Below are 25,515 nucleotides of genomic sequence, written 5' to 3' on the forward strand. Positions count from 1 at the left end.
CCCCTTTCCTTTGATCCACTAACTCCTCATCTGTAGGGTCTTGGGGGATGTCTTTTGCCCTACACACACGTGCACACACACACACAGTCATTCATGTTGGGCCTTAGCACTCCGGTAGTGGACTCAGGAATTTTAATCCTCCACGGCCACCTGCGCAAAAACAAGAACCAGGGTGGGCGTGGTGGCTCATGCCTGTAATCCCAGCACTTTGGGAGGCTAAGGCAGGTGGATCACCTGAGGTCAGGAGTTCAAGACCAGCCTGGCCAACATGGTGAAACCCTGTCTCCACTAAAAATACAAAAATTTGCTGGGCATGGTGGCACACGACTGTAATCCCAGCTACTCGGGAGGCTGAGGCAGGAGAATTGCTTGAACCTGGGAGGCGGAGGTTGCAGTGAACCGAGATCGCGGCACTGCACTCCAGCCTCAGCAACGAGCAAAACTCCATCTCAAAAAAAAAAAGAAGAAAAAGAAAAAGAACCAGCAGGGAGGGGAAATAGTTTGAGGGTACTGTGTGAGGCAGGACACAGGTGGTTGCAGTAACTGTCAGAAGTCCACATCCTGCCAGCTAGGGATGGCAGGAATGGGTACACTCATCTGCTGACTTTCAGTCGAGGACTGACAGAATCCCTGATTATCTCTGACCTGCCCCCAAAGCTGGTTAGCAGGAACAAGGGGGGCATTAGTGGAGCCAGAAGCTCAGCCCCTCCCTCTCCTGAGGTGTTGGGACACAGCCAGGCCACAAGAGCAGAAAAACAATCATGTGTATTTAAGACATTGCACCAATGGGTCTGGATCTCACCCACCAAGCAACACCAGCTTCCCATTGCCTCTGGCTGTACTTGTGGAGAGAGAGGTAAGTGAAGGGGCTCAGGGCCAGTGCGGAGCCAGGACTGCCCAAGCAGCTCCTGGCTTGGGCATAATACATCAGAGGGCCAAAATCGAAGGATCATCTTCCCTTTTGAGTCAACGACTCAGTGCACAGCTTCTTCCTGCACCCACCCCTTCAATTCCCCCTGCATATCAGCAGCTCCCAGGTGCCTAGGCTGATGACTATGTGGCGAGGACAAAGAAGCAGGCTTGGGAGGCAGCCACAAAGGACAGGACAGTGGTTTTATATATGGCAAAATACTTCTCCTAGGGGAGTACAGACAAATATAGACAGACAGATGGGGGCACAGGACACCAGACAGGGAGGGGGAAAGGGTGGGCAGTGGTGTCTTCTAATCAGTAAGTGGAAGCTGCACCCCACCCCCAGGTGGAGTGTAGGACATTGGCACAGGAGGTGGCGAGACAGGCATGAGGTGCCCATCCCTGAGGCGGGCAGCCGGGCAGGGCCCAGTCCTTGTTGGCACAGTTGGCTCTCTCTGGCCCAGCTGGGATGCTGGGGAGGGGCAGGGCTGCTGGGCTACAGGGATTCCAAGGCAGAGGGATGCCCCAGGGGAGAGGGGGTCTCCTGGGGGAAGTGAACATGGGTAACAAACAGAATCACAAGAGGCAAGTACAGAGCAGCAACAGCAGCAGCCAAGCCCCCCAGAGGAGATCCGAGGTCCCAAGGCAACCCCTGGGCACCAACCCATGGGTCCTCTCCCCTGGGGCCTCAGGGTGAGGGTGAAGGAGCAGTTTTTTGGTTTAAAATGAGGCGGACCAGAGTGTTCCATGGGCTCCACACCCAGGTGGCACAGGGATGGGGGGCTCAGATGCAGAAGAGGGCCCCCTCTTCTAATGGCAGCAGGCAAGGGATGTTGGAGGCCAAGCTCATTCCTAGGGTAGGCAAAGGCTGAGGTACGGAGGTGGGGGATGGGGAGCAGCGCCTCAGCTGCTCATTCTTCAGGGTTCTGGGCCCTGGACGTTGCCATGGCCACGGAGGGTAGAGGGTTTTGTATGCCTGCCGGCTTCCACCCAGAACCCTCCCCAGAGACAAGCTCCCCATGGGGTGTCCATGCTGTAGCTTTCATCGACCAGACGATGCTGCCAGGAAGCTGGGAGGAAGGGGCAGGCAGGGTGAGGGACCCCGGATCTGGGGTCTGGGGAAGAGAGCCCCCATGGGAAAGAATCTGTGGCCTCCCTTTCCAGGAAAAGCGCCCAGCCCATCCCCAGTACTGCAGTTTGGGAGAAGGAGAGCCATCCCACTTAGGACCGTCACTTAGGGCCCCGAGTAGAAAGAGTGAAGGAAGTGCACCTTTTCTCTAGGAGGGCGAGGGAGGAGAGCCCCTTAAGATGGGAGAAAGGGGACACTTCAGAAAAGTGGGTATCCCCCATCCATCTGCAACAGGCAGGTAAAAACCGACAGCTGGGGCTTAAGGGCCTCCCGGGAGCTGGGATGATAACGCCGAATAAACCCCAAGCTTTGAGCAAAGGCATCTGAAAGGCGGGAGACAGCGCCCCCTGGAGGCGAATACATGTTGGGTGTGAGCCCCTCGCTCCCTCCCCTCCCCTCCCCTGGGCTCAGAGCCCTTCCTCCCGCCGTGTGGCCCCTGCCTCTCAGCGGATGTAGACGCCTCGTCCCCAGCCCTCCAGCTCGTTCTTGTTGCGCCCCAAAACTGGACCCCCACCCTCAGCGCAGTAGCGGGCCTTATTCCGGCCCCGGTTCCGGTTGTCGGTCAGCTCTTCCTCATAGTCTTCTTCCTCGTCCTCCCAGGATCCCTGTCGGGCTGGGGGGGTGCCACCCCCTGCAGGGTCTCCAAGCCCTGGCCCCTCTGAGGGGTCAGTCTCCATGTCCACACATGAGTCTCCCAGCTCCGTGTAGGCAGAGTTTCGGCTGCCGGGGGTGTCGGCATCAAAAGTGTCTTGGCGGGACAGTGCCCGTAGCGTGCCTGCCCGGCCTGGTGGGTGGCTGCTGGGGTAAAGGCCTGGGGGCTGGCCCAGCTCCCCTGGGTACTCGTGCACGCTGGCGTGCTCCCCGGTGGCCCGTTCCAGCGGCTGGTCCCCGGAAGCAAGGTAGGGTCCCTGGTTAGCAGACGGACAGCACACACCATGCAGATCAGGCAGGGGTGAGAAAAACACAACAAAGCAAGGCAAGTTAGTGACAGCATTAAGAGGTCCGGCCTGGATGAAGAGGGTGCTGGCTCTAGGGGAGGGGCCCCGGGGACAAATGGCTCTGGAGCCCAGCCAGAGGACAGACGTCAGGGCATTTGCTCCTCTCTCCAGACAGGGGGCACCCGACCTTCATGGCCGTCAGCCGTGAGCCATGAGTCACCGCTTCCCCGGTGCGGGTCATTAATGCTATCTTGGGGTTAATCATCATTAACAGCTCAGTATTGCCACTCATTAGTGGTTGATTGGGTTAGTCATTGCCTTTGGTTTTCCAAATATATTAACGAGATTTCAGCTAAAACCTGCTGACCCTGGCTTCTTCGACCCACACCAGACCCCAACCTTAGGCTTCCAGAACCCCATGCTTCTCCCACCATTCCCTAGTCAGATGACACTGTCTCCAAGGCTGATGGGATTCCTCCCCTGCCCCCAACAAGGACTCAAAGCAGCAAGCTGGGGAAGGCTGCTGGGTCTCCCCCTCCTACTGAAGATGAAGAGGTGACCCAGTGTCCTCACCACCAAATGTCACATGGAGGTGGGGCACAAGAGAGGTTCCAGTCTCTCCCCTGCCATGTCAAGCTGTGTGACCCTGAGCAAACAGTTCCCCTCTCTGTGGCTTCATGTCTTGGTTGTAATGTGACGGGAGTTAGACCTGAGCAGCAGTTTCCAAACTGTTACCTAGAGATCTGGGGTGGGGTTGGGTGGGGAGGGCACAGAAGTGCTTCAGGGGTCCCCATGGAGGTGGAGGGGAGGCCATTCCCCTGGTTCCCTCAGGGCAAAGCAAGGATGTATTATCTACATCCTCAGCTTCCACACAAGATTCATTGAACAAATGGGCTCTGTTGCTGAAAACAAATTTGAAAGCTAGTCTAGAATGATTTCATGGGTTTCTTCTGGCTCTTAGAACCTTATACTTAATGGTGTGGAATCAAGAGGTGGGCTGTGGCTCCCATGGGAGGAGGGCAAGGCAGGATGGGTCTCCCATGGGAGGGCCTTTCCGGGACTTTAACTGGGAGAATGGTGGAAAATTCAGCATCAAGTCATAGAAGATGCCACATTCTGGGTCCTTCTTGAGGGGCCGTGTGGAGTCAGGGCTCCAGGGAGGGAGAGTCCAGGTTTAACGTAGGTTTCCCTGGCTCTGAGGGCCTCCGCTCTGTTGGGTCTAAAAAGGGTGTGGAGTCCAGCGAATTAGTTTATCAGTCTTCCTCGCATGTCCTTTCTAGTCCCTTGTCTTAAAAGTGCTCCCATCAGGCCTCATATCCAGCGGGCAGCAGATGCGGTCCTATGGCACCAGGCCCAGGAAGACAGCACCAGAAGCCCCAGACCCATCAAAAACCACAGACACCAGAAACTGCCGCTCATCACGTTTTTTTACAAAATAAAGCTCTTCCCTTCCTCCTCCATGTTCCCTGCACTCCAGTTCCGACCCCAGAGCGGGAGGGAAGACGGGCAGGGTGCCCACTACATGGCATGTTCCTGCTCCTGGGGCACCGCACTGTCCCGCTGCGAGGACTCCAGCCCGCCCCAGAAGCTGAGGTTTCTCCTGAGCGAGGTGAGCACCTGTACCTGGAGGTTGGAGACAGGGGCAGGGCTGGCAGCCAGGGCTGCGGTAGCCATGGTGCGGTTCAGCAGCGGATTGGGTGGCGTGCTGCTGGGCGGATGTGTGGCCTTCCAATAGGCTTCCAAGTACTCCGCCAGGTGCTCGCAGGCATCCTCCAATTGGTTCTCGTCCAGGATGATGTCAAACATTTCCTGTGAAGGTGGGGTTAGGGGGCAGGGCTGGAATGAGTGGGGCGTGGCCAAGGGGGTTGAGGGTGTGGCCTGGGTGCAGTGGGTAGAGTCAAGGGATTGAAGGACAAGGTTAAAAAGAGGCCTCTGGATGTGGAAGAAGGGAAGGAGGGCTCTCAGATCTACAAATTGGCAGAACTGCAAGAAGTTTTGGCACTCAGTCCAACTCCCTCATAGAGATAAGGCAACCAAGGCTGGGAGACAGGGCTTGACTCTCCACGGTGAAGGGTGCTTCTGGGGCTTGAACCCAGTCTTTGACTGACGGACCTGCACTCTTCTCGGAAGACCAGTTTGCACCTACAGGCCTGACCCAGGTGTTCCTGGTCACTCTGTCTCTCATGTAGGCCAGAGGAAACCGGGGCAACCCAAATGTCGTCCCTCCATTCCCTTCCCCGGGATCTAGGCACTCACAGGTGGGCACTGTGCCAGCTTTTCCGAGGCCGCTATTTGGACGTTGAGGTGTTTGGACTGAGACTTTCCTCGGGACTTGATGAGCCTCTGAAGTACCTGGTTTGGGGAGGGAGAAAAGGAAGAGGAGCTAGAGGGACTCAGGCAATGCACCCAGTCAAAGAGGCGGGTCCTGGTTGGATCAGCATGGAGAGCCAGTGTCAGGGCCCTTGAATGCTCCATAACTCTCAGCCCTGGGCACCTCTGCAGAAATGACCTCAGCAGCCCTATGTCTAGGGCTCAGGCTCTCTCCTGGTCTCATGCCACACTTCCTTAGAGGCTGTATGAAGGGTAGTGATTCTTCTTCCCAACTTCTCTAACCTTGTTTGTAGGCCTGCCCACCCTCCTTTTTTTATTTTTATTTTAGAGACTGGTTCTCACTCTGTCGCCCAGGCTGAAGTGCAGTGGTGTGATCATAGTTCACTATACCCTGGACTCAAGCAAGCCCCCAGCCTAGCCTCCTGAGGAACTAGGGCTACAGGCACGTGCCACCATATCCCGCTAATTTTTAAAAATTTTTTTGTATATGTTGCCCAGGCTGGTCTCAAACTCCTGGCCTCAAGTGATCCACTTGCCTCAGCCTCTCAAAGTGCTGGGATTATAGGCATGAGCCACTGAGCCCAGTCACACCCTCTATATTAACAACACCAACAATAGTCTTCCTTTATGAGGCACTTGCTACATACCAGCATTGTTCTGTGCTTTTCACATGATCAATTTAGTCCTGATAACATTCCTGTTCGACAGCTACTATTATCATTCTCATCTCAACAACCACCACCATAATTATAATAATGTAAAACCTGAAACTAATCATGAGGAACAATCACATAAACCCACACTGAGGGACAGACAGTCTACAAAATAGCTGTCCTGTACTCTGCCTAAATGTCAGTCTCTGGAAAATTCAAGAAAGGCTGAAGAACCCTTCCAGATTAAAGAAAACTAGGCCGGCCGGGCACGGTGGCTCACACCTGTAATACCAGCACTTTGGGTGGCGGAGGTGGGCGGATCACGAGATCAGGAGATCCAGACCATACTGGCTAACATGGTGAAACCCCATCTCTACTAAAAATACAAAACATTAGCTGGGCGTGGTGGCGGGCGCCTGTAGTTCCAGCTACTCAGGAGGCTGAGGCAGGAGAATGGCATGAACCTGGGAGGCAGAGCTTGCAGTGAGCCTAGATCACACCACTGTACTCCAGCCTGGGCGATAGAGTGAGACTCCATCTCAAAAAAAGAAAAAGAAAGAAAACGAGGCCGGGCACGGTGGCTTACACCTGTAATCCCAGCACTTTGGGAGGCTGAGGCGGGTGGATCACCTGAGACCAGGAGTTCAAGATCAGCCTGGCCAACATGGTGAAACCCTGTCTTTATTAAAAAATAATAATACAGGCCGGGCGCGGTGGCTCAAGCCTGTAATCCCAGCACTTTGGGAGGCCGAGACGGGTGGATCATGAGGTCAGGAGATCGAGACCATCCTGGCTAACATGGTGAAACCCCGTCTCTACTAAAAAATACAAAAAAACTAGCCGGGTGAGGTGGCGGGTGCCTGTAGTCCCAGCTACTCGGGAGGCTGAGGCAGGAGAATGGCATGGACCCGGGAGGCGGAGCTTGCAGTAAGCTGAGATCCGGCCACTGCACTCCAGCCTGGGAGACAGAGCGAGACTCTGTCTCAAAAAAAAAAAAAAAAAATTAAAAAAAAAAATAATAATAATACAAAAATTAGCTTGGCGTGGTGGCATATGCCTGTAGTCCCAGCTACTCTGGAGGCTGAGGCATGAAAATCACTTGACCTCAGGAGACAGAGGTTGAGATGAGCCGAGATCATGCCACTGCACTCCAGCCTGGGCGACAGAGCAAGACTCTGTCTAAAAAAACAGGCAACACGTGATACTGGGTTGGTTCCTGGATTGGAGGAAATGTTGCCATGAAGGGCATTCTATGCGGGGCATAGTGGCTCACGCCTGTAATCCCAGCACTTTGGGAGGCAGAAGCGGATGGATCACCTGAGGTCAGGAGTTCAAGACCAGCCAGGCCAACATGGCAAAACCCCGTCTCTACTAAAAATACAAAAATTAGTTGGGTATGGTGGCAGGTGCCTGTAATCCCAGCTACTCAGGAGGCTGAAGCAGAATTGCTTGAACTAGGGAGGCAGAGGTTGCAGTGAGCCAAGATCGCATCACTGCACTCCAGCCTGGGCAGCCAGAGTGAGACCCTATCTCAAAAAAAAAAAAAAAAAAAAAAAAAAAAAAAAAAACTAATATGGACTATATTTTAGAAACAATTCTTGAATTTTACAATTGCATCATGGTTGTGTAAGATACTGATGTTGTTCTCAAGAAACACAATATAGGCCAGGCTCACGCCTGTAATCCCAGCACTTTGGGAGGCCGAGGCGGGTGGATCACTTCATGTCAGGAGTTCGAGACCAGCCTGGCCAACATGGTGAAACTCTGTCTCAACTGAAAATACAAAAATTAGCCAGGCATGGTGGTGGGTGCCTGTAATCCCAGCTGCTTGAGAGGCTGAGGCAGGAGAATCACTTGAACTGGGAGGCAGAGATTGTAGTAAGCCAAGATCACACCACTGCTCTCCAGTCTGGGTGGCAGAGCAAGACTTTGTTCCAAAAAAAAAAAAAGAGAGAGAAAGATGAAAGTAATTTTTCAAAATTAGTGAATCTGAAAAAAATTAGACTGTACACTTAATTTATTTTTTATTTTTTAATAGAGACAGGGTCTTGCCATGTTGCCCAGGCTGGTCTCCAACTCCCGAGCTCAAGTGATCCACCTGCCTCAGCCTCCTAAAGTGCTGGGATTACAGGTGTGAGCCACCAAGCCTGGCTTATAGACTTTAAATGGCTGAATTTCATGGTATGGGAATTCTACTTCAATAAAACTGTTAAAAAATTAGTGAATCTTGGTGAAGAATATTCAAAATATAAGATTTTTTTTGATACTATTCTTGCCACACTTCTGTAAATCTGAAATTATTTGAAAATAAAAATCTTTTTACAAAATGGAACAGATATAGTTCTGGGATACCAATAATATTTATTTATTTATTTATTTATTTATTTATGAGACAGAGTCTTGCTCTGTCACCCAGGCTGGACTGTACTGGTGCGATCTCAGCTCACTGCAACCTCTGCCTCCTGGGTTGAAGCAATTCTTGTGCCTCAGCCTCCTGAGTAGCTGGAATTACAGGCGCCCACCACTATGCCCAGCTAATTTTTTGAGTTTTAATAGAGGCAGGGTTTCACCATGTTGCCCAGGCTGGTCTTGAACTCTTTAGCTCAGGCAATCCACCGGCTTCGGTCTCCCAAGGTGCTGAGATTACAGGTGTGAGCCATCGTGCCTGGCCCAATACCAAGTATTTTTCATGATTAACCCATTTATTTAATCTTCACAAACCCAGTATGCCTATGCTGCAGATGAGGAAACCAAGGCATAGAGATGTTTGGCCACTTGCCAAAGGAACACAGAGCCAGTAAGTGACAGCTCTGGAGTAGAAGTCCAGGCTGCCTGGTTCCAGAGTCCCTCCTCTTAACCTCAATGAGGGAAATGGAAGCATTGGTTACTTTCTAGTTCAGTGTTTTTGCATCCATTATGTCATTTGGTCCTTTCAACTCCCCTCAGGAAGTACTTAAATCCCATCATCCCCTTTATCTCATTAGAAACATAGGACTCAGAAAGGTTAAGTCGGCTGGGTGCAGTGGCTCATACCTGTAATCCCAGCACTTAGAGAGGCTGAGGCAGGAGAATCACTTGAGGTCAGGAGTTTGAGACCAGCCTGGCCAACATGGTGAAAACCTGTCTCTACTAAAAATACAAAAATTAGCCAGGTGTGGCCGGGACCGGTGGCTCACACCTGTAATCCTAGCACTTTGGGAGGCCGAGGACAGCGGATCACGAGGTCAGGAGTTCAAGACCAACCTGACCAACATGGTGAAACCCCATCTCTACTAAAAATACAAAAATTAGCCGGGTGTGGTGGCATGCGCCTGTAGTCCCAGCTACTCAGGAGGGTGAGGCAGGCGAATTACTTGAGGTGGAGGTTGCAGTGAGCAAGATTGCACCACTGCACTCCAGCCTGAGTCACAGAGCGAGACTCTGTCTCAAAAAAAAAAAAAAAAAAAAAAAAGCCAGATGTGGTGGTGTGCGCCCATAATCCTAACCCCAGCTACTCAGGAGACTGAGGCCCAAAAATTGCTTGAACCTGGGAGGCAGAGGCTGTAGTGAGTGAGATCACACCACTGCACTCCAGCCTGGGTGACAGAGCAAGACTCTGTCTCAAAAAAAGAAAAAAAAAAAAGTTAAGTAACTGGTCCAGGGAGCTCAGCTCATGGGATGATAATGGTTACCACTACTGGCTGCCCTCATAAATCAGAGAGTAGGCTGGTTACGGTGGCTCATGCCTGTAATCCCAGCACTTTGGGAGGCCGAGGTGGGCAGATCACGAGGTCAGGAGATCGAGACCATCCTGGCTAACACGGTGAAACCCTCTCTCTACTAAAAATACAAAAAATTAGCCAGGCATGGTGGCGGGTGCCTGTAGTCCTAGCTACTCGGGAGGCTGAGGCAGGAGAATGGCCTGAACCTAGGAAGCGGAGCTTGCAGTGAGCCGAGATTGTGCCACTGCACTCCAGCCTGGGCGACACAGCGAGACTCCATCTCAAAATAAATAAATAAATAAATAAAATAGGCCGGGCGCAGTGGCTCACGCCTGTAATCTCAGCACTTTGGGAGGCTGAGGCGGGCGGATCACAAGGTCAGGAGATTGAGACCATCCTGGTTAACACGGTGAAACCCCGTCTCTATAAAAATACAAAAAGTTAGCCGGGTGTGGTGGCGGGCGCCTGTAGTCCCACCTACTCAGGAGGCTGAGGCAGGAGAATGGCTCAGTGAACCCAGGAGGTGGAGCTTGCAGTGAGCCGAGATCGTGCCACTGTACTCCAGTCTGGGCGACAAGCGACACTTGGTCTCAAAAAAAAAACCAAATAAACAAATAAATAAATCAGAGAGTATACTGAGCTGCTTACACCATTCCTCTCAACAATAACACGAGAGGGATTATAACCCCACTTTATAGGTGAAGAAATAGAGAATCAGAGGCTAAATAATTCCCCCAAGTTTCCAAGTTCAATAAGAAAAACCAACAGTAATAATAAATCAATATGTAAATCAATCAGAGCTAGAATTTCAAGCCCATGCTGCCTGTTAACTTCAAATCCTTCACCTCAACTCTTCCTCCATGTTTCTCAGATCCCTGCTGGCATCTAGAAGGGAAAGTTAATGGTGCTGCAATACAAGGAAAAAGTAAGACGGCCTTCTTGCAGATTCCCCCTCTATCAAAGTCCAAATGAGGACACTGCAGCAAAAAGGGTTGATATCGAGAGAGTAAAGCAACTGGGCAACACAGCTAGATCCTGTCTCTAAAAAATACAAATATTAGCTAGGCATGGTAGTGGACACCTACCCACTAGTCCCAGCTACTTGGGAGGCCGAGGTGGGAGGATCGCTTTAGCCCAGGAGGTAGAGGCTGCAGTGAACCATGATTGCACCACTGCATTCCAGCCTGGGTGACAGAGCAAGACCCTGACTTTAAAAAAAAAAAAAAGAAGAAGAAGAAAGGAAAGACCTCCCAACTGCCAAGTAGCTGGGTGGCACTGGAACAAAAAGCACAGAATTCTTTCAGTCCAAGGGTGGGAGGTCAATCAGGGTGGAGACAGGGGACTGGTCTGCATGACCCTAATAGTAGTAAATAATAGCTAACATGTTGTATCAGACCATTTGCTAAGTGCTATACATTTATGTGATGTTGAAACACTTGACAATACCATGGAGCTTTACAGAGAAGGAAACTAAGACTCGGGTAGATTAAGTCACACAATCAGTAAGCCATGGAGCTGGGATTTAAACCCAAGCAGCCCGACTCCAGAGCACTCCTTTTAAACCATGCTGTCCCGGCCAGGGTCAGGCTCCTGCACCCACCTTGGGAGAGGTGATCTTGATGTAAACAATGATGGGGGCCAGCGAGGTCTTGGACAGCTGGGCTGGGTGATTGATGGTGTCAGCATCCAGAGCAACCAACTGAAGGGTCCGGGCCAGCTCGAAGATTCGCTCGATTTCACTCTGCACCTCAGCTGGGGGCACGGAGTCATGTGGATGGGGGAATGTCAGGTGGCCTCCCAGGAGGTAGTAGGTGGAGGGAACGCTTCTGGAGATGGCCCTGCCCACTAACTCCCACCCCTCCCACGTCCAGCCCAGAAAGGGTGAGTGAAGACAGCAGGGGCGGGCTCACCCAAGCTGGAGCGTGTGTTGGAGCGCTCAATGATGATGTGTTTGCTGGGGTTGTTGAGAACTGAGCGCTTAGCCAGAGAAATGTCTGCCGTCACACGAGTGATGGAGATCCTGGGGAATGGGGCAAGAGGGGAGTCAGGGATCAGAGTGGGCTGGAATGCCCTGCCCACTCCCCAGTTCCAGGCCCGCCTTCTGTTCCTCAGTCCCAGGACTGTGATTCGAGGCATCGGGCCCATCCCCAGCAGCAGAGAGCAATGGCAGGTGCGAGGAGCAGCTCCCAGGGTCTTACCTGCCATCAAACCGATGCTTCAAGAAGTCAAATAAAGCTTTCTGCATCATGTCTGTAACCTGGGGGTGGGGGTTTGTGGGGAGGGAAGGAGGAGAAGGTAGGCATTTAAAGCCACTCAGACTCTGAGCAGCTGGGTATTTGTACCCTCACGTTCCACTTTCTTCCGAACAGGACTTTATGGTGGGCAGGGGTCTGGGTCTGAGGGGTCTCCACTGGGGTCTCTGGTTCCAAAGGTCCCTGTAAGTGGCATCTCTGGGAGGACTTTTCTGGGGGTTCCTTTGGGGGACGGGGTTCCTCTGTGTGGGTCTTCCTGTGGGTTAGGCCCCCTGGGGGTTCTCTCTGAAGGTCTGTAGCCCTCCGGGGAGGATGCCTTGGGATCTTGGCCCTTCTAGGGGATCTCTCTGGGGTCTGAAGATCTTTCTAAGGCCCCTCTGCATCCACTCCCCTCTAGGGAGTCCTACCTCGTAGCCCTTGAGCGACGGTCCCACCAGGATGATGGGCCTCATGGAAGGCACCACGTCATAGGGGGGCACATGCTCTGTCTGGGGGGCAAGCAGGGAGGGGAAACCCCAGAGTGGAGATGATATTAGATCCTCTCCCCCACACGCCAGGCTCCCCCATGCAACCTTCCCCCACCCTGTCCCAGAGCCCAGATGTGGGGATCACGGTGGGGATGGGGAGGGATGGCCAGGGAGAACCAGGAAAGGTGGGGGAAATGGGGGCAGATGTGGGAATGGGTGTTAGAAGGTCCCCCTAGCTCATCCCAGGGAGTGGGGAGGAGGACACAGAAAGCTGTGATACTCACCGACTTCTGCTTCTGTTTGGCTGGGTCCAGAGATTGCCAAGAGAGGGAAGGGGGAGGAGAGAGGGAAGGGGACCCAGGCAGGGGCAGAGGGCAAGGCAAGAGCCAGGACAGGAGAGGGAGGGAGAGCCGGGCAGACGAGGAGAGATAACAGGGCATGCGTGTTAGTGACAGACAGAGCCAGAGATGGGGAACGGGACCCCACGCCAAGGGGGAGCCAGATGTGGCCCTGGATCAGGACTGACAGTCCAGTGGATGTGGGAATATTCAGACATATCCTACCCTCTTCTGAGTCTTGGAAAAGAGCTGGTGAGGTTGACAGCCCCTACCTTGGTGCCCACCTCCTGCCCCCAGTGCATGCCAACCTGCCCATTTTAAGGGTTCCCTTAACTGTCTTGCTTTGCAGTCAGCAGTCCCCCCCATCCACTATATGCCCACCCAATCAAAAAAGGGCAAAGAAGGAATGCCATCCCATGCCCTGCTTCACATGCCAGGATAGATGCCAACACCGGAGCAGGCCCCTGGGAGTGAGGGGAGAGGTCAGGGTTCATGACCACCAAACCCTGCTGCCCCAGGTGTGGGGGCAACCTTCCAGGGGTAAGATCTCCTTCCTGGAGATGGGGCCAGGGCGGAGTTGTGTGTGGAGAGGGATGTACCCATGCTACCCTTCCCTCCACCTCAGCAGGAAGCCCTGATGCCCACAGAACAGACCACATCTGAATCCATTACAGCCCCCTTTCCTCCACCAAAGTGCTGGCCCTGACTCCCCCACCTTTTGCAAGAACACAGCGAGAATTACCTTCTTAAAGAAGGGGATGCGTTTGCCATGGGGTGGCGGGGTGGTGACACTGCTAACACTAGTCTTGGCAGAGCCACTCTGCTCACCAAGCTCGGCCTCTTCCTCCTCTAACTCTAGGGGGTCTAGTTCAAAGGCTAAGTTAGTCATTTCATTACCTGGACCGGAGAGTCAGGAGAGAGGGAGGAGGGAGGCGAGGTGGGGAGAAGGAGTGAGATGAACGTGGAGACACAAGTACAGAACGCAGGGATGGGGATGGGGAAAAAAGAAAGAAGAAGAGGTGAATGGAACAGGGCTGGGAGAAATGAATGGGGACGGGGCAGGGGAATCAGGCAGAGAGATGGAGCTACCAAAGAAAGGGGAGAGGAGAGACATGACAGGCCCAGCTTGAGGGGTATCCTACTCTTCATGGAGGGGGAACCATTGCATGTGCTTGGGGGACTCAGGATTGGGGTGTTTCCTACTGCAGGGAAAGGAGGAGTCAGGGAGTTGGGAGACCACCCCACCCAGGAGCTCCTCCCCAACCCCCTGCATGGCGATGGTTCTTACCACTGGCAGGGGGTGTGGGGCGGCGGGTGCCAGTCACCACATCTCCCAGACTGGAACTGGAGTTATCGCCTGATTTGCTGTGTGGGCAAAGGCAAACCGAGGTTGTGAGCAAAGAGGTGGGCATGGGGGGATCTCATCCTCTCACATGGGGCACCCCTGGAGGTGCTCTGGCCCCACTGGTGATGCTACAGGCAGCTCTGTGCCCTCAGGGCCGGGGCAACCACTGAGGCCTAGTCCAGGCTGTATGGCCTCTCCAACCCCTTCCCCTGCCCCACCCAGACACCTGGAGCTGAGGCGGTTCTGGCGCAGCTTCTGTTCCTGCAGCAGGCGAAGGCTGTCCAGTTTGACGGGGCTGGGAATGAAGCCAACCTCACAGCCCTCCTTCACCAGCCGCCCGATCCACCAGTCATTATTGTATTTCTGCAAAGAACATGGCAGGTGGATGGAAAGTCCAAGAGGGAAACTGCAGGGGCAAGCTAACAATCACTCTCCAGGGGAAACGCCCAGACTCGCCTCCCTGCCCAGGGGTGGCACCCTCAAAGATCCCCAGCCCCGGCTCTAGCCTCTGAGTGGAGCTGCCAATTCTCAGGACAACTCCAGGACCAGCATGCTTTCTGGCCATGGACCACCCTGCCACCGGCCCAGTGCAATTCTGAGAGTCCTTCTTCTCCCCATGTGCCCACCCTACTCTAGAAAGGCCACCCGAGTAAATGCAGGTACCTGCATGTCCCTGGCACACCGCCACGCCGGTTCGGGCCCCCTGACAAACCCTCCCAACAATCTTCTGACCTAAGCATTACCACCCCATTTTTCCAGTAGAAAATTAAGAGGCTCAGAGAGGTGGAGAGATTTGTCTAAGGTCACACAGCAGATTCAGCCCGGCTCTGCTTGGCTCAGAAGTCTTTTGTCCACTAGCACTCTGGCTGCCTGTCTCCTGGCACCCACTCCCTTGTTCTCCCTCCAGATACCCACCTCCTTGATGTGCAGGAAGTCTTTGGGCTCAAAGGTAATGGCCACTCCCTGCACAGGCACCTCATCCCCTGGAGACGGATTGTAGCCCACATTTGTCCGCACGGCAAATGCCACTGGCTTGGTCTAGAGGAGGCACACGGGGAAAATGGCAACTAGAGGGTAAACCACAATGTAATGTACAACTTCCTGACAGGGGTGGTGGTTACTTGGATGTTTGCATTGTAATTGTTCATTGAAATGTGTATGGACACGGGCAGGGTGTGGTGGCTCACACCTGTATTCTCAGCACATTGGGAGGCCAAGGTAGGTGGATCATCTGACGTTAGGAGTCCGAGACCAGCCTGAACAACATGGTGAAACCCCATCTCTACTAAAAATACAAAATTAGCCAGGCGTGGTGGTGGGTGCCTATAATCCCAGCCATTCAGGAGGCTGAGGCAGGAGAATTGCTTGAACCTGGAAGGCAGAGGCTGCAGTGAGCCGAGGTCATGTCACTGCACGCCAGCCTGGACGACAGGGCAAGACTCCATTTCAAAACAAAAACAAAATGTATACTGACACTTTGGGAGGCCAAAGCAGGTGGATCACTCGAGACCAGGAGTTTGAGACCAGCCTGGTCACATGGTGAAACTCTGTCTCTACTAAAAATACAAAAAAATTAGCTGTGCATGGTGGCACACACCTGTAATCCCAGTTACTCAGGAGGCTGAGGCATGAGAATCATTTGAACTCAGGAGGCAGAAGTTGCAGTGAGCCGAGATGGCACCACTGCACTCCAGCCTGGGCGACAGAGCAAGACTCTGTCTCAAAAAAAAAAAAAAGGCTGGGCACAGTGGCTCACGCCTGTAATCCTAGCATTCTGAGAGGCAGAGGCAGGTGGATCATGAGGTCAGGAGTTCAAGAGCAGCCTGGCCAACAGGGTGAAACCCCGTTGCTACTAAAAATACAAAAATTAGCTGGGTGCAGTGGCAGATGACTGTAATCCCAGCTACTCGAGAGGCTGAGGCAGGAGAATTACTTGAACTCAGGCAGCAGAGGTTGCAGTGAGCCAAGATCATGCCACTACACTTCAGACTGGATGACAGAGTGAGACTCTGTAAAAAAAAAAAACGGTATACTGAATCGGCTTGCGTGGTTTTCTCCATTTATATTAACTTCTACAATAAAAAACAAGAAAGCAAAATGTGGAATTCAGCCCTCTCAGGGTAGAGGCGGGGCACTGAGGAATGAAAAGGGTTGGGGGTGGGGAGGCCCACAATGATACCCAGAAAAAATAATAATAATAGCAGGCCGGGCACGGTGGCTCACTCCTGTAATCCCAGCACTTTGGGAGGGCAAGGCGGGTGGATCACTTGAGGTCAAAAGTTCGAGCCTAGCCATGACTAACATGGTGAAACTCCGTCTCTACTAAAAATACAAAATTAGCATGGCGTGGTGGCACATGCATGTAATCTTGGCTACTTGGAAGGCTGAAGCAGGAGAAATACTTGAACCTGGTGGGTAGAGGTTGCAGTGAGCTGAGATGGTGCTATTGCACTCCAGCCCCGGCAACAAGAGCAAAACTCCATCTCAAAAACAAAACAAAATAAATAAATAAAATAATAGTAACAGGCCGAGTGCAGTGGCTCACCCCTCTAATCCCAACACTGAAAGGCTGAGGCAGGTGGATCATGAAGTCAGGAGTTCGAGATCAGCCTGACCAACATGGTGAAACCCCGTCTCTACTAAAAATACAAAAATTAGCCGGGCGTGGTGGCACACCTGTAATCCCAGCTACTCAGGAGGCTGAGGCAGGAGAATCACTTGAATCCGGGGGGTGGAGGTTGCAGTGAGCAGAGATCGCGCCATTGCACTCCAGTCTGGGCAATGGAGCAAGACTCCATCTCAAAAAATAAATAAATAAATAAATAATAATAATAATAATAGCAGCCAGGCACAGTGGCTCATACCTGTAATCCCAATACTGGCTTGAGGCCAGGAGTCTGAGACCAGCCTGAGCAATATAGTGACATCCTGTCTGTTTTTTATTTGTTTGTTTTGAAACGGAGTTTTGCTCTTGTTGCCCAGGGTGGAGTGCAATGGCGCAATCTCGGCTCACCACAAACTCTGCCTCCTTGGTTCAAGCCATTCTCCTGCCTCAGCCTCCCAAGTAGCTGGGATTACAGGCATGTACCACCATGCCCGGCTAATTTTTGTATTTTTAGTAGAGATGGGGTTTCTCCATGTTGGTCAGGCTGGTCTCAAATGCCTGACCTCAGGTGATCGCCTCCCAAAGTGCTAGGATTACAGGTGTGAGCCACCGCACCCAGCCAACCCTGTCTGTTTTTAAAAAATAAAAGGGGCAGCTGGGAACGGTGGCTTACGCCTGTAATCCTAGCACTTTGGGAGGCCAAGGCGGGCGGATCACAAGGTCAGGAGTTTGAGAACAGCCTGGCCAACATGGTGAAACCCCGTCTCTACTAAAAATACAAAAAAATTAGCTGGGCATGGTGGCGGGCACCTATAATCCCAGCTATTTGGGAAGCTGAGGCAAGGAGAATCAATTGAACCTGGGAGACGGAGGCTGCAGTGAGCTGAGATCGCACCGCTGCACCCCAGCCTGGGCGGCAGTGCGAGACTCTATCTCAAAAATAAATAAATAAATAAAAGGGGCTGGGCACAGTGGCTCATGCCTGTAATCCTAGCACTTTGGGAGGCTGAGGCAGGAGGATCACTTGCACCCAGGAGTTCAAGACTAGCCTGGGCAACATAGCAAGATCCCATCTCTACGAAAAATAAAAAATCAGCCAGGTGTGGTGGTACGCCTCTATAGTTCCAGCTACTCGGGAGGCTGAGATGGGAGGATCACTTGAGCCTGGGAGGTCAAGCCTCCAGTGATCCGTGATCACACCACTACACTCAGCCTGAGTGACAGAGCGAGACCCTGTCTCATAAAAAATAATAAATATTTAAATTTATTTATTATTATGTTTTTTGAGACAGGGTCTCGCTCTGTTGCCCAGGCTGGAGTGCAGTGGCGCAATCTCGGCTCACTCCAGTCTCCGCCTCCTGAGTTCAAGCGATTCTGATGCCTCAGCCTCCTGAGTAACTGGGATTAGAGCGTACGCCACCACACCCAGCTAAGTTTTGTATTTTTAGTAGAGACGGGGTTTCACCATGTTGCCCAAGCTGGTCTTGAACTCCTGACCTCAAGTGATCCGCCCAACCCGGCCTCCCAAAGTGCTGGGATTATAGGCGTGAGCCACTGAACCTGGCCTAAAATTAAATTAAAAAAAAAAACAATAATGACAGTAATGACCATTTAGTGTCCCAGGTACCATGTTACGTGCTTCACACATATTCTCTCATTTATATTCATCACAAAAATAAAAAATCCTCTGAAGTTAAGTGGTATTATTATCTTCATTTTAATGTGAATTTCCTAAGATCATACAGCTATTAAGAGTCAGGACTAGAGCCTGTAATCGCAGCACTTTGGAAGACTGAGGCTGGCTGATCACCTGAGATCAGGAGTTCAAGACCAGCCTGACCAACATGGAGAAACCCCATCTCTACCAAAAATACAAAATTAGCCGGGCATGGTGGAGCATGCCTGTAATCCCAGCTACTCAGGAGGCTGAGGCAGGAGAATTGCTTGAACCCCGGAAGGGAAGGTTGCAGTGTGTCGAGATCGTGCCATTGCACTCTAGCCCGGGCAACAAAAGCGAAACTCCGTCTCAAAAAAAAAGAAAAAAAAAAAAAAAAAAGAGTCAGGACGAGGATTCCAACCCAGAGGAAGTTTGATTCCAGGAAGACGTGGAGATTTTAGCACTGTCCCGGCACAGTGGCTCACGCCTGTAATCCCAGCACTTTGGGAGGCTGAGGTGGGCAGATCACTTGAGGTCAGGAGTTTGAGACTAGCCTGGCCAACATGGTAAAACCGCGTTTCTACTAAAAATACAAAAATTAGCCGGGCGTTGTGGTGCACGCCTGTAATCCCAGCTATTCGGGAGGCTGAGGCAGGAGAATCACTTGAACTTGGGAGGTGGAGGTCGCAGTGAGCTGAGATCACGCCACTGCATGCCAGCCTGGGTGACAGAGCAAGACTGCATCTCAAAAAAAAAAAAAAAAAAAGAAAAAGAAATTTTTAGCACTTCTCAAGCACTTATTGTGTGTGGAAACAGTATAATAACAGGCACTTATTATACTTATTATACTGTATAACCAGGCAGGTATTATAGCCCACGTTGTGCAGGTGAAGACAGAGACGCAAGGTTCAGGGGTACTAGGAAGTGGCTGAGTCAAGACTTGGCCCTGGGTCTGCCCGGGCTCTCTCTACGGCCCAGGGAAATCATGCCAGCACGCCCCTTCCCACATCTTTCTCACCTTGGCCTTCTCGAGCTGCGCTAATGCCTGGCGCTCTGCTTCTTTCCTTAAGGCTTCCCGGTCCTCCTCCAGAGATACATCAGAGTCCGATGGACGGCTGGTGTAGGACTCCGCTGAGCCCTGAAAATACAGAGAGCCAGATCAGGGCCATTGCTGCCTCTCCCAGCTCCTGGGCCTGGGAAGGCATGGAGGTGCCACCCATCATGGATGCCTCTAGCCCCAGCCAGCCCAGCATGACGCCACAAGGGCTAAGAGAAGGTGGTATTAGGTGGAAGGGACCAGGAGCTGAGATTTCTCAGGCCCCTGGGGAAAGTGTGGCCCTAGTGAGGGTGACAGCAGCAAGCAGGAGATGAAGGCAGGCCCAAGGACAGCTGCTTGGGGCCCAGGGAGGGGTGGGAACCTGATAGGGGCACAAGGCAAGGGAGGAATGCCAGGGACGAGTCTCTACTCCCACTGCTCCTTCCCTCCCCTGCCCCCAGCACCCACTGAGATAGACTCAGCCGAGGTCCAGTGGCATCCATTCCAGGGACTGCAGCCACCAGCTTCGGCCTGAGCTTTCTGCACTATCAGCCGCGGATGGCCTGCTCCACAGGATGGGGCCACCACAGATTTTGCCAACTTCTGTTCAAGGGTAGAGGGAGATAGACTCCTACCTCCCCTGCTCCTTTAGCTGGTACTGCCAGAATCAAACTTCACTACTTAGAGCCCCAATCCTCAGGCTCTCCTAGGACACAAGAGAACCCAAGATTTCCAGGCTGGTGCAGACTGAAGAGGCAAGTTAAGAGCAGGATATGGGACAGGGCTTTCCCTGAGATGAGGGCTGCTGGGTGCCAGGCAGCTGGCTTTGACCACAGTGACCAACCCAGAGCACGAGGGACTCTTTTAGGGATGCACACATATGTGTAAGACACATGTCGCCTATACAGACCTGGTAGTGTGAATGCATGTGCTTATTCACGTGTGTGCGTGGATGTGCAAGTACAAGTGTGTGGAGGAGGGCGTGCTCTATAGTTGGCTACATATGACCACATGTGTAGAGCCACATGCGAGTGTATTGGCGGGGGCCTCCCAGATATCTATGACCCTGAGGGTGGGGGACATGTGAGGGCAGGAGTAAGGAAGTGTGGATTCGTGTGACTATGTGGGAGTGGTGTTGGACAAGGCATAGGAGGTTATGTGGCAAAAGAGGAGGACTGCAGAGATATAGGGGTTCTTTCCTGAGGGTATAAAAGGGTCACTTGGCCAGGAATGTCCATGAGTTTGGCATGGAGGGGACCTGGGAAAGACAGAAGACAAAGTCCCACCTCTCCCCAGGGGCCCCAGGTCATTAGCTGGTGCAGCTCCCCATCTCTTTCTCAGCCAAATCATGAAAATGGGAGACCCGCGGGGGAAGGGTTGGGGTGGGGCGAGAGGCATGAAGGAGGGAGAGAAAACCAGCGTAGCTCCCACTCTCCACCCTGATGGGAGCACACAGAATCAAAGAGCCAGGGAAACAGGGAGACAGACTAGCAGAGAGGCACTCATCGACCCCAACACACATGCGGGCACGCGCATTCACACACACACACTCACCAACTCCAACACAGACGCAGGCCCATGCACGCGCACACTCACCGACCCCAACACACACACAGTTACATGCACACACGCAGACACACATGTGCGGGCAGACACACACACACATATGCAGACACACAGGTGCACGCGGATGCACACGTAGGCACATGCACACATACACATATGCAGACACACGCATGCGCATACACACGCATACATCAGAAATGGCAGAAGACAGGAAACAGTGAGGAGGCATGGAGACAGGCTGGAGGAAAGGCCGCCCTCCGCCAGCTTTCCTGAGAGGCTGTTCTACCCGCCGCCACCCCACTCCATCCCCAGCTCACCACCACCAGGGTCCGGCTGGGCGCCTCCATCCCGGCGCCCTCAGTGCCTGGCCCTGCTGGCCTAGGGGGTGGCCCAAACTGCCCGTTCCCTCGGGGGCTCAGGTTACAAGCAGAGTTGCTACATGTGCAAACTGCTAGGGTATATTTAGCTCAGAGATGTGGCAAGGACTGCTCCCCCACCACTCCCCACCACCTACCGGGGATCAGAGCTGGGGAGCTAAAAGGAGGAAGAACTGGAGGCTGGGGTCTGACTCCCTGGGTTGGCAAACACTGAAGGAGCCAAGGTCCTTTTCTGCCAAGAGGGGCAATAAAAGCACAGCGTCATTCTTCCTAGCCCTGGCCAAGTCCTGCAACAGGAGGGATGAGGGAGTGATTGAAGAAAGGACTTCCTGTCTGTTCCTATACTTAGAAAAGACTAGAATGAAGCCTCCCCTTCCCGAAGCTCCCAAGTCAGACTGAGGCTCACATGTGCCAAGTGCTGTAGAGACAGAAGAATCAGAAAGAAGGGCCTCACTCTAATTAGTGGTGGATCTGCCTGGCATCACTCTCGCTCCTGGCCCAAGGTGGAAGGGAGGGGCTCATCTCCAGAGGACCCCTCCTCTGTGCTGTCTTCTGCCCTCGAATGCCCTGCCCATTTCCTCTTCAATGCACGCCTTTTCCTTGTCTAATTCCAAGCCCCTCTCGCCTTTTTTGGGTACCAGGCTTTGGTGAGATGCTAAGTAGTCATAGCAACCACATGCCTCTCTCCGTGCCTCACCCTGAGCCTAAGATGGCTCAGGATTGACAGAGAGATAAGAGCAGCCACTTACTGACCGAGCACAGGAGACCCCAGAAAGCTACTCTCAGTTACACCCTTTCAGGCAGTGGTGCTGGGCTACCGTCTTCTCTATTATAAAATTAACAGCCTCATGCCTCAACCACCCCCATCCCCGTCACCATCACCCTTTCTCTGTGCTTCTTAGATAGTCAAGTCTTGAGGTGAGGAGCGTGTTTCCCTGACCAGGACCTCACCAGGACTACAGGGACCCAAACATGCTCGCTCTGCTTTTCCTAGGACCTGCCTCCACCCCACCCTGTCACAGATTCTGGGGGAGGACATGGAAGCAGACAGCCGGCAGGGGGAGTGGGTGACAGCCCGAAGCAAGCTAGAGGGAGGCAGGCCAGGCTGTCCCTGAATGAGATGACGCAGGCCAGCAGGCAGCAGGGGAGGGTGCCTGGTGCTGGGGGAGGGGCCGGGCAGGGGCGGGGGCTGAGCGAGTGGGTGCAGCTGACAGCACATCCAGGAGAGGTCATGGGGTGTCAGGGTGATGGGGTGGCTCCAGGAAGGTGACAAATGGCACAGGGAAGGGTGCCTGGAGAATACCGCAGACCTGGCTCACCAATGCTGGTCTCTACCAACCGGCCACCTCCCTCCTCTCTGCCCAGCCTCCCCATTACCTGGCGGACAAAGCTGTTGGATGTGGTATCTGAGGACGTGCTCCCATCCGACCGTTTGAATCGCCCTTTCCTCTTGCTGTATTTGCCCTGGAGAGGCCAGGAAAGGAATAAGAGTAGAATCAGAAGGGCCCTTTCCCAACCCTCATCTTGCCAGCCCCAGAGCTACAGCCAAGCTCGGGAACAGCATTCCCAGATCCGAAGAGCCCTACCCCCAAGCCCCTGCACCTTCCTCCTGAGGTGGTGCGGCCCAAGGGGAGGGAGGGTCTCCCATCCTCATAGAGAGGACCCAGAGCACAGCCAGGAGTGGGGACCAATGCAAGAGAGCCCTGGGAGGCCCACATGGAAACCCCCAAACCAAGCTAGAGAGGCTGGGAATGGGGGAGGCACGGAGAAGCTGGAGGCTCATTAGGCAGCAGAGCTAATTAAGATGCTGGGCAGGCTGCAGAGGCCTCGGAAGAAGGGAGAGGCAGCCGGCAGTGCTGGGTGTGCGGGGCGGGGGGAGAGAGCGGGAAAGTCCCCCCCCACTCCCCCTCCACAGGAGCAGAGCAGGGCTGTTTGTGTTGGTGGCCCCCAGAGAGGAGGAACTGCCAACCCAGGGCCCAGCCTGGCTTCTCCCCTGTGCCCAACTCTTCCTTTGCTATTCACAGAGTAGGGAGGGGATGACAGCTCTCTTGGAGACTCAGAGCCAGATTTCTGGGGAGGGAGTAGGGGCATGGAACTTTATTTGGAGAGTAAACATCCAGCCCGATCCCTGGCACCATAGGGGCAGATTTTGCTTCCCACTCTCATCCCTTGCCCCGACAGGACTTTTTCTCAGCTCCCTCTCTCACAATCACAGTAGCTACAACCCTCCCCAAGGAGGCAAGAGGGATGAAGCTTGTACCCTGCGGCCCCCAGCTGCCACTGCCAACGCCCCATGTGCATGGTACCCATCAGGCTATATCAATCTAAATGTCCCTCGGCCCCACCCCACATGAGCCTAGGACACAGCCCCACAGATCCCTAGCGGGTAGACTGGCTGGCTCAATCTCACAGACCCAGCTCCTGGCTCAGCCTGACCATTGAGGAAGCAACACGTTCAGGTTAAGGGCGTCAGGTATTTCCAGGCCTCCTGTAAGAAGAGCTGCTTCTGGCCCTCCCCATCTCGTAGGCGCACACACACTTGGCCTCAGCCCAGTCCAGAATGGGGAGAGTGAGTGAGGGCTCAGACTTCCAAGTCCCTGCTTTTGGTCTCCATCCTAGACCTTCTTTGGCCAAAGAACCTGGAGGGGCCATGACCAGACTGGGGGCTTTGGCTGCTGGGATCAGGGTACAAGAAAGAGGATGGAAAATGGGAGAGGAGGGCACCTGGGGACCTTTCCAAGATCCTCCTCTCCCCACTCGTCTCTCAAACCAGACATATACCCCAACTCTAGTTCTGGCGCTCCCTACAAACCTAAGAGGATTCCCCAGTGAATCCCAGACACCACCCTCCCCCTGCACTGCCAGGCTGGGCAAAGGGAGTGGCACTCAGAGGGACAGGGGACAGCTGAAAGGAAGGCCCCAGTCAGCTGCCTCCCAGGCTCAAAGGGGCCTGGGGTGGAGGAAGGTATTTTTAGGTCTGACTTGACCTCTCTACATACCCATCAATCACATTATCATGGTGGTTACAGCTGGTGGCCACAGTAACAGAAGAGTTAATGCTATCCTTTGAGAAGGACAGTCCCAAAGAAATCCCCTGGCGCGACCATCCCAGAGCCTGCTGGTCACCCCATGGGAACCTACCGCGCCCAAGAATGCCACTTCCTAGGGGTTACCAGGGGCGTAAGAAAAGTGTGCGGGTGGGGATGGAGAAGTAGACCCCTCCCCCAGGTAAAACAGCTTTCCCCTCCCGGGCAGTGAGTTGGCATCCATCCAACTTTCCAAACTTTGGAGGCGTTTTCAGGGCGGGGGTGGGGGTGGGGTAAGTCAACGTGGGTGTTGGGGGAGGGGAGCAGGTCCGACATGGAGATGGAGCCCAGGTGGCTGGGAGGGGACCTCGCCCGGAGTTGGCCCTTTCCCCACCCTCAAGATCCAGTGTCTGCGGCTCTGAAGGCCTGTTTGCATTTGGCACCGCCCTCTGACCATCGCCTCGGCCACCTCCTCGTGCCACCCCCGCCCCACCCACACCCGCCTGGCGCCCCCGAGCGTGCTCTGCGTCGCCCCCCTTGCCTGGCTCGCTTTCTAGCCTCCTTCAACCTCCCCTTCTCAAGGCCCAGATCCCACCACCACCAGCACCCCTACGCTCAGCCCACTGAAGCTGGTGCCCAAGCGGCAGGAACCTTGACGCGGGGGAGACAAGGAGGCGAGGGTGACAGGCAGCCCACCCGCCCCCTCCCCGCTCCGCAGCATCGCCACCCAGCCCCAGGCCCAGAGCCCATCAATCACAACCTGCAAGGATCGGGGACGCGCAGGCATCCCTCTCCCCTTCGCGCCCGGCATATAACCCCTTCCTCTCCCGCGCCTTTCGAGCCGACCTCAACACTGTCCGTGGGAGCGGCCCCCTCCTCTCGGGCCGGGCCACCACGCCTCACCTGCGGGCTGGGGTCGAAGACCTCCATGGGGATCTCCTGGGAGGGTGGGTAAGGGCCCCGGGACATGCCGGTCTTCTGGACCATGGAGAGGAGCCTCCCCTCCCGCCGCCGGCCCGGCCCAGCCGGGCGCCCTCAGCGCATAGGAGAGGCCGTGGGAGCCGAAAGCAGCGCGGCACAGCCAGCACCCGGTCCAGCCACCCAGCTCGGCCTTCGGCTGCCTCCTTCCTGCCTTCCCTCGCTCCTCCCGCTCTCTCCACTGCCGCCGCCGCCTCCCCAGCA

The 25,515-nt window shown here is 53.9% G+C and overlaps 1 protein-coding gene across 4 annotated transcripts; it reads right to left on the bottom strand.

The window, feature by feature from the left end:
- Nucleotides 1-1,094: 1,094 nt before the first annotated feature.
- Nucleotides 1,095-25,515, bottom strand: LOC105472260 (calcium voltage-gated channel auxiliary subunit beta 1). 4 transcript variants are annotated; one of them, XM_011725341.2, is made up of 14 exons: nucleotides 25,237-25,515; nucleotides 22,685-22,771; nucleotides 19,347-19,466; nucleotides 14,982-15,104; nucleotides 14,293-14,429; nucleotides 14,010-14,086; nucleotides 13,464-13,618; nucleotides 12,324-12,404; nucleotides 11,863-11,921; nucleotides 11,575-11,684; nucleotides 11,265-11,416; nucleotides 5,236-5,331; nucleotides 4,603-4,788; nucleotides 1,095-2,949 (listed from the first exon to the last, which is right to left on the bottom strand). In XM_011725341.2, the coding sequence occupies exons 1-14, from the start codon at nucleotides 25,318-25,320 to the stop codon at nucleotides 2,485-2,487; spliced, it is 1,932 nt and encodes a 643-aa protein (XP_011723643.1). In that variant the 5' UTR covers nucleotides 25,321-25,515; the 3' UTR covers nucleotides 1,095-2,484. The 4 variants fall into 4 exon arrangements, with proteins under 4 accessions (XP_011723643.1, XP_011723644.1, XP_011723647.1 ...); XM_011725342.2 differs by lacking the exon at nucleotides 13,464-13,618 and adding an exon at nucleotides 12,668-12,687 and having other exon boundaries at nucleotides 25,237-25,514; XM_011725345.3 differs by lacking the exons at nucleotides 22,685-22,771; nucleotides 25,237-25,515 and adding an exon at nucleotides 21,248-21,302.

This window comes from Macaca nemestrina, chromosome 17, assembly GCF_043159975.1.
Source record: "Macaca nemestrina isolate mMacNem1 chromosome 17, mMacNem.hap1, whole genome shotgun sequence".
NCBI lineage: Eukaryota > Metazoa > Chordata > Mammalia > Primates > Cercopithecidae > Macaca > Macaca nemestrina.